This window comes from Trachymyrmex cornetzi, unplaced genomic scaffold (assembly GCF_001594075.2).
Source record: "Trachymyrmex cornetzi isolate Tcor2-1 unplaced genomic scaffold, Tcor1.1 scaffold88, whole genome shotgun sequence".
In the NCBI taxonomy this organism is placed as follows: Eukaryota; Metazoa; Arthropoda; class Insecta; order Hymenoptera; family Formicidae; genus Trachymyrmex; species Trachymyrmex cornetzi.
The window spans coordinates 250,271-266,104 of record NW_017300223.1 but is presented as its reverse complement, the minus strand read 5'-3'; the positions used below and the strand labels follow the sequence as shown (position 1 = coordinate 266,104).

At 32.8% G+C, this 15,834-nt stretch overlaps 1 protein-coding gene across 3 annotated transcripts in view; it reads right to left on the bottom strand.

Moving 5' to 3' along the window:
• The window catches only part of LOC108769262 (membralin), an 85,589-nt gene that overhangs the window by 11,264 nt on the left and 58,491 nt on the right, over positions 1-15,834 (bottom strand). The window contains exon 13 of one of the 3 annotated variants that reach the window (XM_018520143.1): positions 5,755-6,413. The exons of 1 other annotated variant lie outside the window; for it this stretch is intronic. In XM_018520143.1, the coding sequence (XP_018375645.1) occupies positions 6,397-6,413 (17 nt within the window). In that variant the 3' untranslated portion in view covers positions 5,755-6,396. Of the gene's footprint in view, positions 1-5,754; positions 6,414-14,451; positions 15,091-15,834 lie in introns of those variants that run through there. One more of the 3 variants, XM_018520141.1, reaches the window with a different exon arrangement.

Sequence of the window (15,834 nt, the reverse complement as noted above, 5' to 3'; positions counted from 1 at the left end):
AGCTCGAACGGCGCGGCGCGCCTACTAGGCCATCCCCGCTCTTCGCAGCCCGCGCGCCATGCGCTCGGTGGGCTGTGCTGTGCCTTCGGCAATAGTAGGTCGGACGGACGCGCGTATTTGGCTATCTTTTAAACATTAATAATCTCGTTAACTATTGCTGACACCTCAAAATGGTACAGGACTTTTTGATTCAGTATAGGCTGTTCTACCCACGTATAACAAAAAATGCGGTAGTCGCCAAACACCCTGTATAATAGTGCTTGTAATTTTGCAATAATTAATTTTTTCGTAAGATAAGCAAAATGGACTCCAAAACTGACACAGTGGGCAGTAATGCCACATATTCCTATATTCTTTTTATTTTACAGAATTATCTATATAAAATACAAGTGAATGTGTGTATATAAGATTTTCACTTCGACATAAAATATTTTTGTTGAATTATATGCGTATTTACTTTATGCTGTGCAAGATGCAAATGTATAGACTCAATAGTTTTTCAAGGGTTTTCCTATATATGTATCATTGCCTTCAGCTCCGATAGAGTTATTCGATACTATAAAGCAACATTACAAAGATTAAATTTGCTCATGACTTGTTTTACAAATAGATGTGCCAGTTTACGCAGCACCCCGATTTTATATTTAAAACTGTATTATAAAAAAACTAAGAAAGAAAATAATATAAATAAAACTGATTTAAATTATGCGATTTATAAAAGAAAATCGTAAGAATTTTATTTTCATATTCATAGTATTCATTTTTAGTTGATTTCGTATAAAAACAAATCACAAATATACGAAGTATGCGTTTTTTAAATTAACTAAACAGATTATATTTTTATTAGTATTAATGAAGTGCAACAGTTAATTTCTGAGAAATAAGGGGGTGTCGCTTTAGAAGACCTATGGCAGTATCGGCGACTTCCCTCTAATAAATAATAACAGTTTATAAATTATTAATTTCTCTGTTTTGATGCGTTCAATGTTATCTCGATATGATAAAAAAAATGAACGCTTTCATCTTTTATAACCCTAATAATTAAGAATAAGAAATATCTTCTTATTGATATATGTAATTTTTTTAAATACAGTATCATTATATGTAATTACGAAAAATACATTATTATGCTAAATTTATTTATCTATTGGAACGACAAATCAATATGTAAGAAAGATAAGAGAGAATCAGAATAAAACAGGATATATCAAGATACGTGAATAGCAGAGTATATATTATTAAATTAATATATGCATTAGATATAAGCGGTTCTATTATATCCTTTTTCAAACAGTTTGAAATGTGGATTAGCGTTAAGCGGAATTATTAGGTAATGTGAATGAGAGTGTTAACTTGCTGGACGTATAGACTATTAACACGGCTTACATGATTTACAGCTAATAGCTAATAACCACATACTACGTAACGACGTTGATGCGGTTGCCATCTGCTATTTTGGTCCTGATCGCTGTCTATATATGTGCCCCCACGACCGATTCAGAGGTACTAACGCTACGATACCGTAGCGTTAGTAAACAAACAATAATTACTGCGGAAGATAGTGTAAGATATGTACAAGAATCATAGCTTTATTTTTTACAAACCTCCTTCTTTGACCGTTGTTCTTTTTTTTCTTTCAAGTAAATTCTTTTGATTTAAACAAGTATAAATTATATGAGAGTCACATAATTCTTGTACATTAAAATGCTCAGTGGTGTGCGAATATGAATTTTATTTCTTATTCGCGAAAACAACGCGAAAATATTTCCGTTGCATAACTGCTTAAATAAAAGAAGTCACTAAGACAAATTTATCAAACTGAAAATATAAGCATCACTTTTCTAAAATCGCCTTTGAACCGAAACGGCGCGGCGCCAGGCGCGCGCAGAATGTACGCAAATAATAGCGGTAAACACTCGCCGGTAAATGGACGTTAGAAGCTCGAGAGGAAAGTGATGAACGACGATAAACGATGTGTTTAGTAAGATACACATTCTCTCCACCGCGCCATACATAATTTAGTGCAAACATGCGTGAAGCAAGATCAAAAGTCAGAAATACGTAATCCCACGTGATGAGCGAGTGCATAGAGATGATTACAGTTGAGCTAACACAAACTGTGAGATTCCATCGATATATAAAAATTATCTTTCATCTCTTTCTTCTCAATGTACGTAAAAAATTACTAAAATTTGCTTTTGTTTAAAAAACTGAGAAATCTATTGAAACGGATTTTTTTATGACAATAGCATAAAGAGACTACAATCGTATAGGGTATACTTGATATAATTCAAGAAAATACATATATGTATACATACATGAATACACACATATATATATATATATATATATATATATATTGGGAAACAATAAAATATTCCGAAAGATCTAAAGGTGTCCAAGCAGGACATTTTTTCTCGATTATTCAATTATCTATGTGAGAAATAAAGCAAAGAATTTCATTTATTGAACGTACAATATCTGCCTTAAACGTAATTGTCGATCGCATTACGAGTCCATGTGCGTATGAGAGAGAGAGAGGGGGGGGGGGAGAAGAAAGTAACAGAATACAAAGGTTAAACGGAGTGTAACACGCGTGGGTTGAACTGCGATAGAGTAGTGGAGTTGAAGAAAAACGAGAGGGTACGAGTAGAGAATAGAGAGCGAATTCATACGATCGACTGTGCGTAAAATTATTCCAAAACTTATTACTCCTGCTAGCTATGACCGTAGCTATAGCAACGAGACGCGGATATGAAAATTAATACGCACTGGGAAAACAGAAAGTTTTCAGAATGTTTTCCCATTACTGGCAGCACTCGCGATGTTCGTACCAATTCGCTTCTGACTGGTAACTAATTCGTTCGTAGTTGTGTAATTAGCTGCATTTTTATAACAACGTGATATTTGCGTCATTCTTTTCTTTAGCGAAACCTACGTTCTCGTCTACAATCAAAATTATTACTTCAAAACTTAACTTTAAGTAATTATTACAATTGTAATATTGATACAATTGTTGCATATTGATATAATTTACGGCATTTACGCACATATATTTACTATATATTTTAATTCAACAAAACTTTCAGGAAAATGAGCTCTATCAAACTCTAGCCGGATAGATTATTTATTTGCAAATAATTGTCAACTGATAATTAAAATGGCAGATGCTCTAAAAGTGTATTATATTTGTTGTAAAAATTATTTTAATCGGTTTAACTCGTCGTACACGCTGAACATTTAATTCATCTGAATCGTGAAGTGTAATATCTTTTTACGATTATGGAATAAATATGTATGACTCAAAATATATTTCGGTGCGCGTATACGTATATGTGATTATATCGTTATTTAACGATTTTATTCTCTTATTAATTGAGCAAATGCAAATGGTTTCATATTTCGTCAAGGCGATAGAAATATTTGACAATTTAGACCTTTATAATATAGACAACGATATTTTTCGCAAATTGAACTAACATTTGAATGTGTATAAAAAGAACACCGATTAAAAAGTTTAATTCTTTTCAATAAATAATAAAAATGTTGTAATTATATGTGTCATTTTATACGATAAGAATAAATAAAAAATATTTCATAGATCTGTTTAATTTTTTCAAATTATTATTATAAAAAATAAGATATTAAACAAGGAATTCTGCAAGTAAAGAACTCCGTAAAGTGAATAATGAAATAAAACAGCGTTGAACAACTTAACATATACATTTGTGCATCGTAAGATCATAACCCAGGTAGCAAGGTGTCGTCTATTTAACGTCATTTAATTAGACGAATTTCTTATGACGAATGTGACGTTTAAAATGACGTGGATTTGTCACAGGTACATAACGTCATAAGTCGACATCAAAAATACGTCATTTTTTTAGTGTTTTGACGACAGCAAGGCGTCCATTCGGCCTCATTAATTAGTTATTCTTATGACGAATCTATATGGTTCCTGAGACGAAGTGAAAATTACAAAAATGAACAAATTTGCTAGGTGTTGAAGTTATAAATATTCTCTAGTAAATATGCAATTACTTTTGTAATTTCTACCTCATTTTAAGAACCATAATAAGCTCCTTGACGTCTAAGTATCGTAAAAATGATATGAATTCTTATATTTCTTATCACTCACACAATGTCATAAACTGACATCAAAAATACATCATTATCATTTCGTATTATTAACGGAATAAATGTATGACGCTATTAATTGATCACTAATAATATTATTAGTACGTCGACAATTGGCTATTTATTCGATGTCATTAAGTATGACATTATAAAGACGTCATAAATAAATGACATCATTAATTGGTCAAAAAGATGACATCATTATTACGTCTTAAATAGGTCACATGACGTCAATAATTTAAAATCACTAATTATCGACGTCAAAATAACGACAGCGTGCTACCTGGGAAGTCATTTGAATACTTTAATCGTGAAGAGATGATAAGTGATTTTAGAAAATTTTTAAATAGATCCTTTCTCAAAAACTATTCAATACTGCCACATTTCTCGTGCATCCTCGAAAATACAAAAATATGTCGTATAATTTTTAACATAACACCAGCAGCAGCAGCAGCACCGAACAACGAGAACGAACTAAAGTGACATGAATCGATAATCGAACGCTGAGAGAGGGTGAAGCACGTAGAAATTATATTATCTTTTTCTTGTCGCGTACTACGTCGAACCTAATAGCCTGACGTCATCGATGGGAATTTATAGTCTCTCATATAACGGAAGATTTATTTTTAAAAATTATATGTCCTGCATTTTGAATAATATAGGAAAATCCAGATTGATATAGATTTGTATATAACTCAATTTATACAATGTAAATTTATCTCATAATGTGTTATATATAAAATCATTTTAGTACACTATAAATAAATAATTTCGAAATATATTAATAACAAGTAGTTGATTGCATACGCAATACGACTTAATTTATACATGGACTTATATAAGAAAGTTAACAGATGTTCAAGCATTGAGTGTTAAGTGCGTGTCGCTTGAAATTTGCGTACATTAATAATGTAACGATAATGCACAGTGACATTTATTTAGCGAAATACGTACAAACTATGTTAATATTTAGATGATGTAAAGATTATTTTAATTGAATCTGCACATAATATTAAATATTTTTATCAAATGAATAATCATGCGTGTGTATCGTAAAATGCAAAATAAACAACTCTACATTTTTTTAAACTATAGCAATCTCCCTAGTCTCTTCGTATTCAAAATTTTAGCCTTAAATGCAACTATTTCATACGTATGCATATGTTTCAATTTTGTACATTTCATTTATTCGATACTCTATATTTTGAATGTCGACGAAAAATATACATTCTTGATATAAGGTACGTGAATAGGATGTTATGAGATAAAAATTTTTCTATTGTAACAGAAATTCAAGGCTCATTCATTTGGAAACAATTGAGCTATATACATTACATATTTTTAAATAAAGAACAAAATCTTGCTTTGCCAATACTTTTTGTCTTCCTCTTTTTTTGTAAATAACTGGTTACCCTACTTATTTTATATATATATATAATATTTCGTCGCAACTATGCAAAGTGTCTGCAGAAGACAAAGCTGAAACGAATGGTGGAAGTAGCGAGAAAGATATTTAGCATGCACGGGAAGCGACCGCTGCTCATAAAGGATAGGAGGAATCCACAATGAACCGATAAGCGAATAATCTCGCGAGAAAAAGGGAAGAATATGAAGGGGTAATGGAGCAGGGAGAAAACCTGTCAAGTTGAAGTAAGGCGAAGCAAGCGCTTTAAATTCAGAGTCGTCCCCCAGCCCCTGTAGATTTTTGAAAATTTATTAATACATTTAATGTTTTCTCTGAGATATACATATAGTCATGGAACAAATCATCCGGACAGTACGCCATTGCATCGATGATTTCTTCAAATTGTTTTCCGGGTTGCAATTCCACGCACGCGTTACGGTATTAATAGTTTATATTTTTATTCGTACAAGTAATTGTGAAACTGATGTTATTACTCCAGTTTAAAGAATAATCTGAAGAAATCATTGATATAATGACGTACTGTTTGGACAATTAGTATTTCGTGACTGTGTATGATTGTCACAAACTACAAATAATATTTTGCACAAAAATTATACACAAATTTATACGCATAATTATATACAAATATAATAATTAGGTAACACCAGCAATAAATATGAAAAACAGGCTCATTCGTTTTTTGCATTAATGCGATCGTTGCAAATTGCAATCCAACAGTCTTGCCACAGTATGAATAGTTTTATTGAATGGCAGATAAATGCGAGTATTTGGAATGTGATTTACTCGTACACATCAAACCTTCTCTCGATATTATCTTCTTGCTTATGATATCCTCAAGATTCGTGGATTTCTGAAAAAAATAAGATTATTGTATTTTATTTTGATCACGTACCGAAAAAGATTTCATTAATGTTATTAATTGTAACAATTATTTAACAATCGCTACCAATGCTGACAAAAATAATTAATAACATAATAAAATGACAGAAGAAAATCTCAGTCGCGAATAATAATGTACACATAATATCATTGTATCAGTTAAACACATGATTATTTTATATTCGTTAAAAATTTCGAACGCGTGTATCAAGCGAATAAATGCTTTCTGCAGTCAGTATGTAGTGAAATATGATAAAAACTTGTACGCTGATTCAATTTGGTTCATAATCTAATTAACAATAAATTATAACTAATGAGGAATATCATGGCTGTATTAAAAATTCCATCGTGTTACGGGAACTGACGCTGTTTCAGTGCACAATGAGTACTTTATAATTGGGACATAGCGTAACATCGAACCCCATATAATTTCGCTGTGGATGAGAGGAAGCCCGACGAATAGGAGTTATGCTCGTCAGAGAGGTACCTCGGGTATGTTATCTCCATTAAAACATTGCGAGAATTCAAAATTTATATTCTAAAAAGTATAATTATAATTTACGTATATAAAACTCAATCTCTCGTACATTTAATGTTCTATTCGTTTATTAAACGACTGATGACGTGTATATGAACTTATATACATGCAAGAAGATAATAAATCAAATGTATATGCGACATATATCTGAGCATTTGAATGACAGCAATAATTGTTTACGAAAATCAAAATTTAATTCGACATAGCACGGGCAAGCTATCGTTCCAACTTGTTATCGAACATTTCTGAAGAGACGAAAAAAGGAGCTCGAATGCGATAGATGTAACGATCGATTATTATCAAAGTCAATACTCTTGTAAGACAAATCTTTCTCTCTACTATAGAAGATCAATTGGTTTGATACCGCCAAGTTAATTACGAGTAGAGATCAGAACTCGTCTTGTCACAAGCGTTTGGCGCTTTAAACGATCATTTGATACAAATTGTAATTACAAACTTACAATATCATGCAGCTGCTCCCTCGCGCTCTTGAGGAACAATGTTATACTCTGTTAGGTATGGAACTTATAAAAATACTGTATTTTCAACAATGCATCTATCAACAGCATATATAAATCTTTACCTTTTTCTCTTTTATCGTTTTAATAAACATCAATATATATTATTTTAGTAACAAAATAATTTTATAACTTCCTTTTATTAATCATAATCTTAAATAACAAAGACACATTAAGTAATAAATACAAGGTGTAATTTACTTTTGAGATCATTAGATATTTCAGATATTTAAGATATTAAGGACAAATTGTAAATGCAAATCTATTATAGTTATAATCGCATTAGAATATTAGAACACGTTGAAATCAGGCGTTTTATTGCTACACTAACGTTATTACAAATGGAATAATATAATATAACATTGGTGCCAAACTGCAAAACAATTTATAACTCTGAAGAACGATGTATTTTATTTTAACATGTTATTTTATGTCATTTCATTTTATACACGCGTTTTCCACTCATATAACGCTGCATAATTTATGCCCGTTGATGTATTAAAGACGCATCCTTTATTATTGTGATTCTTGAAAGCATCACAATAGGATGCAGTACCTAACAAATTCTTTGATACTTAAACTTAGAAATAATAAAAATATTACGTTTTATTGGATACAGAAGAATAAAGCATACGAAGCGTCTTAATGGTTTACATATTTGCCAATTTGTTGTCTAAATAAATATTCAGGATAATTGGGTATTACTAGCAATCAGGCGTGTTCGAATCAAGCCATGAAAAGTATCAATACGGGACTCGATGAAAACGAATCGTATATAAAATTAGACGATTCAGGCAATTTGATTAGATTGGGAATGAATTAATTTCGATCAAGTAGAATTAGAAGATACAAAGTTGGTTACTTTTGTAATCAAGGGCGAATTCCTTGGCATGAGCGTAGGCAGCGTAGACTACTTGAAATTGCATCATATAATCACTATCTCTATTTTTATATGAATCATGCGTCGCTTTTAGCTTTGTATGTAACAAGAATAATTGTAAAAGGAAAGAAATCTAATATATGATAAAATCGCTAGTTTATTTGTCACATTTATAAGAAATAACCACGTTGCTACTAACGAGCGAATTCGCGATCATTTAGTGACATATAGAAGAATACTGATACTCGTACCATACGCAACGTATATGTACCTGAGAAGACTCGTAAAGCCATTAGCTAATTAATGAGATCTCCTCCGGCGATGCTCGGCTTAAAGTCTGGAAAACGCGTACCTAATGCCTCTCGAAACTGCGCAGCCAACATTTCGAGCGCCATCCAGTGAAAAAGAGACACAGAATAAAAATACTTTTTACATTGCGCTTCTAAATGAAATGAAGATACAAACTCATAAGCATAAAGAATTGAACATGGCTAAATATCATTTATCCCAACTTAAGCTATTTAAAATATCATGACAAAAAATCTATAATTAGAAAGAGAAAATATCAAGTTACATCAAGCGTCTTATTATAGCACCCTGTCATATCTTTGCTATTTTTATTGTGAGATTGAAAAAATTTTACCTGCATTTTATTCAATCAAATATATTATTATTGCGTATTTTAGAGAAATAATCGCATTCTGCATGAATTTATGTGAATATCATCTCCTGCTCTCTCTCTCTCCCCCGCCCCCCTCTCCCTCTCCCTTTCCCTCTTTCTTCCCTCCTCCTTTTCTGCTCTACATTCAATGCATTCAAAGGTAATATAATCGTGAATATCTCGTACATATACTCTTACGTGTCGCGCCGAAACGTGAAAAGCAAACAATATGATATCTCAAAGCATATAATGTTCTAAAAAAGATTAATTAATCATAAGATGTACAATAAGATCGATTAACGATAAGATTTAGCAATTTGTTTCCATAATGAATTTAATGTCTACAGTTACCATAATTTTAACATTCGTTTTTAAATCGTTCTCACATCATAAATTTATCTTTCGCATTTTATTTTATCTTTTAAGATTTAATATAAATCCTAACTCTGTTATATATATTTCTGTTGTCGGTATTATTTTTTAGCAAAATTCAAAATGTGAAATATAGAAATGTATACGAAATATATGAAAAAATTAAATGGAAAATACAAAATTGTCATCACTTTTTGAAAATCTATTGTACCTTTAAATTAAAAAAATGTCTTTATCACACTAAGTATCTTTATTTTTCTTATTAAATAGAGTAAAAGCGGATTTGATCTAATTTAACGAAATTTGCAATGTCCTATAAAGTCAATAAATCGCTCGTGGCCTCGCATTTTTATAATATATCGCCTACGCGCGCCATAAGTTTTTTCATTACAGGTTGGACCATAACAACGCGTTTCCAGAATCAAGTTTTAATTGCGACAAGAAGGAGATTTAATTTCAGGTACGCCGTGGAACTTGAAGTGGCTTCGTATTAAGATACCTTGTTTTAGTGCGTAGCGAAGTAAAGCTAAAACGGCTTAACTCTTAGGAAGAGCCGAATGAACGAGCGAGCGGACGTAGCACTCCCACGAAAGACAAGCCGCGACGCGCGCCACGACACCACGTGCTTGGCTGTCCTGCGAGCGACAGTCCATTGTTTCGCGGATAAGCCGTTTTTATTAAAGCGGATGATTATTTCGACGTTGAGTTTATTTCATCGTCGGTGAACAGGGACGAAAATCGATCGATGGCTCAGCCGTTGTCGTTATCATCATTTCAGCCGCCTTTGCATTTTACATCCGATCAAGCAATAAAGTGACGAAATAGAGATATATCTTTATGTTTGTAATATTACAATTGGCTCATTATCAAATATTTCGATAATTTAGCACCGAATTTACATTATGCAAGAAAATCTCCAATATAAAATTTTGTCGAGAACAAACTTTTGTTATTTATTTTATATTATATAAAACTTAATTTATTGTTTTAAAAAATATCCGACGACTTCCGAGTCAAATACCATGTTTGTAAATATTCGTCAATTAACTAAGAATATCCTTGATATATTTTTTTCGTATCGCGAATATTTATCTTTCAATAAAATATTAAATTATACGAATACATTAAAAATATAAAATCAGAGCAGAGGGAAATTGCAATTAAAAATATGAAAGTACAAACAATGCAATGTTTCTTATTTCGTGAATTTCGTAAATTCATCAGCACTTTACCTTACAAGAAATCAGAAAGATTAATACCGTCCATTTTCTTCACGGTCTTCCAATTCAGAATGCAAAAAAAAAAACGCCCTAAGCTGCTCTTACATGGTCCGTGGAAGTGTCTCTCGCGGCCATCGCCGATATGATTCCGGAAAACCTATCTAGTGGCGAGCGAGGTGGCTACAAGGATGAGAGGGTGAGAAGATGAGAAGAAGAGAGAAAGGGGAGAAGGACGGTCCCGAAGAAACAAAATGACAAAAGAGAATGGAACGGAAGAAACGAAAAAATAAGACGCCGACGCGACGGAGAGAGGAAAAGAGAAACACGAAGCGATCCCGATCCGTGTAGGTTCGTCCATGTAGGGACAGAAGGCAGCCCTGCGGGCAGCCAATCAAATAAAGTAGTCCGAGGTTGCTTTGCCGGATGCAAATTTAGCCCCTGTGGGCTTTCTGTTTCCATCCTCCTCCTGCTTCTCTTCCCGCTGTCGTTCTGCAACTGTGAGCTGAGTCTCTGCACGAGTTTCCGGGATACACGGAAGTGGCTCTGTAGCCGATACACACAACATACTGCACCCTCCCGTTTCTCCTTCACATCTCATCCTTTCGCCGGATTATTCATTCTAACCCTTTCCAATTCCGATCGCTGAAGAATCGCTATTACATGGGATACATACAATCAGTCGCGCGCTTACATGAAACTCATCTCTTTGTCATAAAGAAAAATGTATGTAATTAATTATGGTTTAACTGCTTCATATGAGATGAGACTATTAGATTTATATTTCTAATTAATTTCCATTAGTAATGATAATTCCTAAAGAAAATGCTATACGCGCGATACAGGATTGTACATCTTTGAAATACTAAGCTGAAATGGCACCAATGCGATGCGTCGTGTGTGATGTGCTCCATACGTGCTACCATACAACGCGCAACAGCGATACAACAGAACGAAGGAGGAGGGCTCGAGCGAGGAATCGGATCGCGCGATGCGACTCACTCCTAATTATGTCTTAATGAAAATAAATCGCTACATTTGTACGAGCGTCGTGTCTCTTTGGGCATTTCCACGAATCACCTCCACCCTTCGCCCACGCAGTTCGTCTTCCCCTCTCTCGCTCTCTCTCTCTCTCTCTCTCTCGCTCTTTTTTTCCATTCTATCGTGTTATCTTCGTATTCCACGCCACCTGTTTGATTCCCTCAAAGGGATACCAGTGTCTATTTGTCTATTTCGGTTTGTCCCGTCCTCCCCCGCCAATCCCATCCACACGACTTGGACGGAATCCAACGCAGTTCTCCCAATCCACCGCGCATCCTCCGCCTTACGTTCCAAGTTGAACAATCAATTTCAATTTCGCAAGAATCGCTTTTAAATCTCGAATTTGCCGTGCTGTTCGAAGCGACGCGATAGCATAGGGATGAGGTAAGTTAAACGTCGAATCGATAATAAATCAAGACGAAAAATAGAATAAGATCTCTGCATTTATTTATATTCTAATATTAACAGCAGTTATAGTAGCACAATAGGGGGATCATAGTAACAATATTATTTGATAATATATACAACCAAAAAAAAAATATATATATAAATAATGGAAAAAAATATTTTACAGAAACGCTCGTCTACAAATATAACTTGGGAAACAACAAAAGGCAATTGAGGGTTTTACAGTCGATAGTTTTCGTAAATGATCTTCTCTTCGAATTTCCTTGTATCTGTCTTAACTGAGCACATTTGTACAATTCTGCGCAATTGTTTTTTCCTCTTTTCATTATTGTTATTCGTCAAAATATCGCTTAGCTCAGAATATCACTTATAGTACGCTAATATATGCCAAGATTGATAAATTACATCAACAGTACGCGATAAATATATACGCATCATTTGTTACTAACATCGAGCTCCAACGTGTGTGCTAGTTTGTCTTGTTTTTTTCTTTTTGTATGAATTCTTTCAATACATGTCACATAATAGAAAACATACCACTTCGCTTGCCAATGATATTATACATAATATATATCACTAAATGTCATACAAATATCCGGAACGGACAAGTTATATAGTGTAATAGTGTAAACTTACACTATAACGATTATTATTAATCTTAAGTAACACCGCATCAAGGTGGAGAATACGACATCGGCGATTCCGTCAAAAATTGTTTCTTTCCGATTTATATATTTTTTTCTCTTCCTATTTTCTTTATCGTTATAATAGTTTGCAACGTTTTATCATTCCAGCAAGTGACAATTGCAACAATTAAACTAATTAAAAAAACGTAAAATTAATAATTGGTTAATTATAAAATAGTGAGTTAGAATGCCCGTGAAATGGGCAAAATATTCGAAAAAGATCCAATCCCAAACACGCTATAAAATATACAATGGATAAAGAAAAATAGAGGTATATAAAAGATATATTATCAATTCTATTTAGTAACTCGCTATATGCTCATATATAACGTTGTCATTCGAACGACTTGCTATTGAGCAGGGTTGGTAAAAAACATGTTTTAAACGTGTTTTAAACAGTTTAAAACATGCTTAATTGATGTTTTTAATATGTTTTAAATATGTTTTTTTATAGTACTGTTCAAAGCATATTTGAAGCATTAAAAACATATTCAAGAAGAAACATAATGTTTTATTCTTAAAAAAAAAAAAACATTAGTCTTTACCAACCCTGCTATTGAGCCGCGAGATTAGCTACGCATGAATTTATATCAAGGAAATTCTTAGCCAAATAGTTTTTTTACATCATTACACGAGTATTCAGTAATTTCAAAATATTTATCTTGATCAAAACTCGACTACGTGTTTATTCCATTATCTCTTAAGCCATAGTTTAATCGAGCAAATATAATCGAGCGTCAAAAAATATTATTGAGATAAAAAAGAGAAAACGCTGCAATCGATCGCGTAATAATCTTCATCTATGAATTTATTTATTTTAGTTATATCGATTGATCGAACATTATTGATGTATAATTAATACATTTATCATAATATAAACCGAAGAAATAGTCTCATCCTCTCTAACAACCCTTTGTTCAATACAAAAATTTACTCGTGAGTATACTTGCTACCTGCAATCTCATTTCTATTCCGGTAGATCATAGTATATGTGTGGAATGAACGAAAAAAGAAATGAAAAAATATTCAGAGGCATCCTGATTGTTGCGCTTAGAAACTGCAATCTTGGTGGTTTCGCCGACAGATGCTTCTCTAACATTTTCAAAAGACGAAGAGTGCAGAGATAGTGCAAACAACGGTTCAATGTTTAACTATCTCGCTGTAAGAGTTTATGCAAAAAATTATTTAGCAAAAATTTTAAGGCATCCCAATTAATTTCACTGTAAAGTTTCAATCTTAGATATAATTTCTTGTAATCTTCGAGTAATCTTGTAATCTTTAGTATGATTAGAAATAAAAGTATAAAAGTAATAGTTGTCTTATTTTAACTGTATTATCTTTGAAGAATACAAATTTGACAATTGTCGAGTGAATATGTGACATAGAATAAATACAAGAGAATTATTAAACAGAAACATATGTATAGAAAAAAGATACGTTCGAAATTCGCTTTATACAATAAGAGAAATATTATATTTATGAAGGAAATAAGTTAACAAGAGTCTATTCGCGAAGATGAGTTTTAAATGGAAAATAATATTTATTGCAATATATTTTCTATTTGTATCTAACGTATCTTTCAACAAACAAGTAGGAAATCTTAGAGAATATTGCATTAAAAAATTATATTATAAAGAACAATTAATTAAATAATTCAAACGTGCGATAAATTAAAAACATGGTATCTTATCATTTTGAAATTACATTCGTAAAAGCTAACTTTGCTATTATATGACTTCTAACTTGCTTGACTTGTAACGAATCTAACATTGAAACGTGTAACTGCATGAAACTCGAATCCTGATAATCATCTATATTATTATCATTGAAAATTTATTTCCATAAGATCACTGTATAAATCTTTGCCTCTTCGTCCATTGGGTCTGATCTCGAAGCGTGATACCTATGACATTTTCAAAGAATCGGTTTCTAACTTCATTCTCATTTTATTGAAATTAAACATCGAAACATCGAACACATGTTAACTTATGCATTCTCATATATAGAGAGACTATATTGCTTTATAGTTAAGTTCTGTGACAAAATAATTGCGCCGATTTCCTATGAAAAGAAATCGACGGAAGCAGTCATATGGAAATGATACACTCTGTGCTCTGACTGTCACGCAGTTGGCATAGTCAAAGTCTAATGTTCTTTTTTGTCTTCGACAGACGCTTCCTTCGTCACCTCAGCAGACTCAATGACCTCGAAGCCTTCGGAGGACGAAGTATCGGTGAACGAACTCTTCGTAGCTCTGGACGCTGAGGGAACCGCTTCCGTCTTTGCAACGGAAGTTGATGTAGCGGACACTGTCGTGTCCTCCGACACTGTGATTTAACGCAAGATTGATTCTTTATTATATACCAAAAGCCATGAAGAAAGATCATACTTATATCAAAGATAGTACAAATTAGATAATAAATATCCATAATAAAAGTTAAATCGATGTAGTATAAATTTGATGCAGCGCGCAACTGTAAGTCGAACCACAGTTGTAAATAAACTGTTTTCCGACATAACGCTCGTGCGCGTGTTAAAACGATTATCGATTATCTGAGCCACGAACGTGAAACGAGAGGTGAAATTAAAAGGCCAGAAAAATAATCAGTGCTAGTTGGATCGTCGAATTGAAACACGATAGCGCGGTATCGCGTGCCAAACTATGTAGGCGCTCCAAAGCGACGAGTGTCAGTGACACAGGATCTACAAAGTGCTCACTCAAAACTCTAAACCGATGAAACGCACGCGTTTCGCGAACCGGCATGCGGAATGCGTAATCACGGAATTATTGACGATTACAATAGGTTATATGATATCTCAAAAATTATACTCAAACATATTTCTCTGATATCAAGTTAAATTCCCAAGAATCATTTTTCTATCGGCCTGTCATTTGAGAATTGTGCAGCTTTTCTTTCGTCATTCCTAATAACGTATAAATCCTAATATGCTTCATAAAATTAAACTCGCTCGCGCAAGCGTTATAGAGAGAAAAATTTTTTCCTACTATTGTATAAAAGTTGAAATAGGTATATATATATATATATATATATATATATATATATATATAT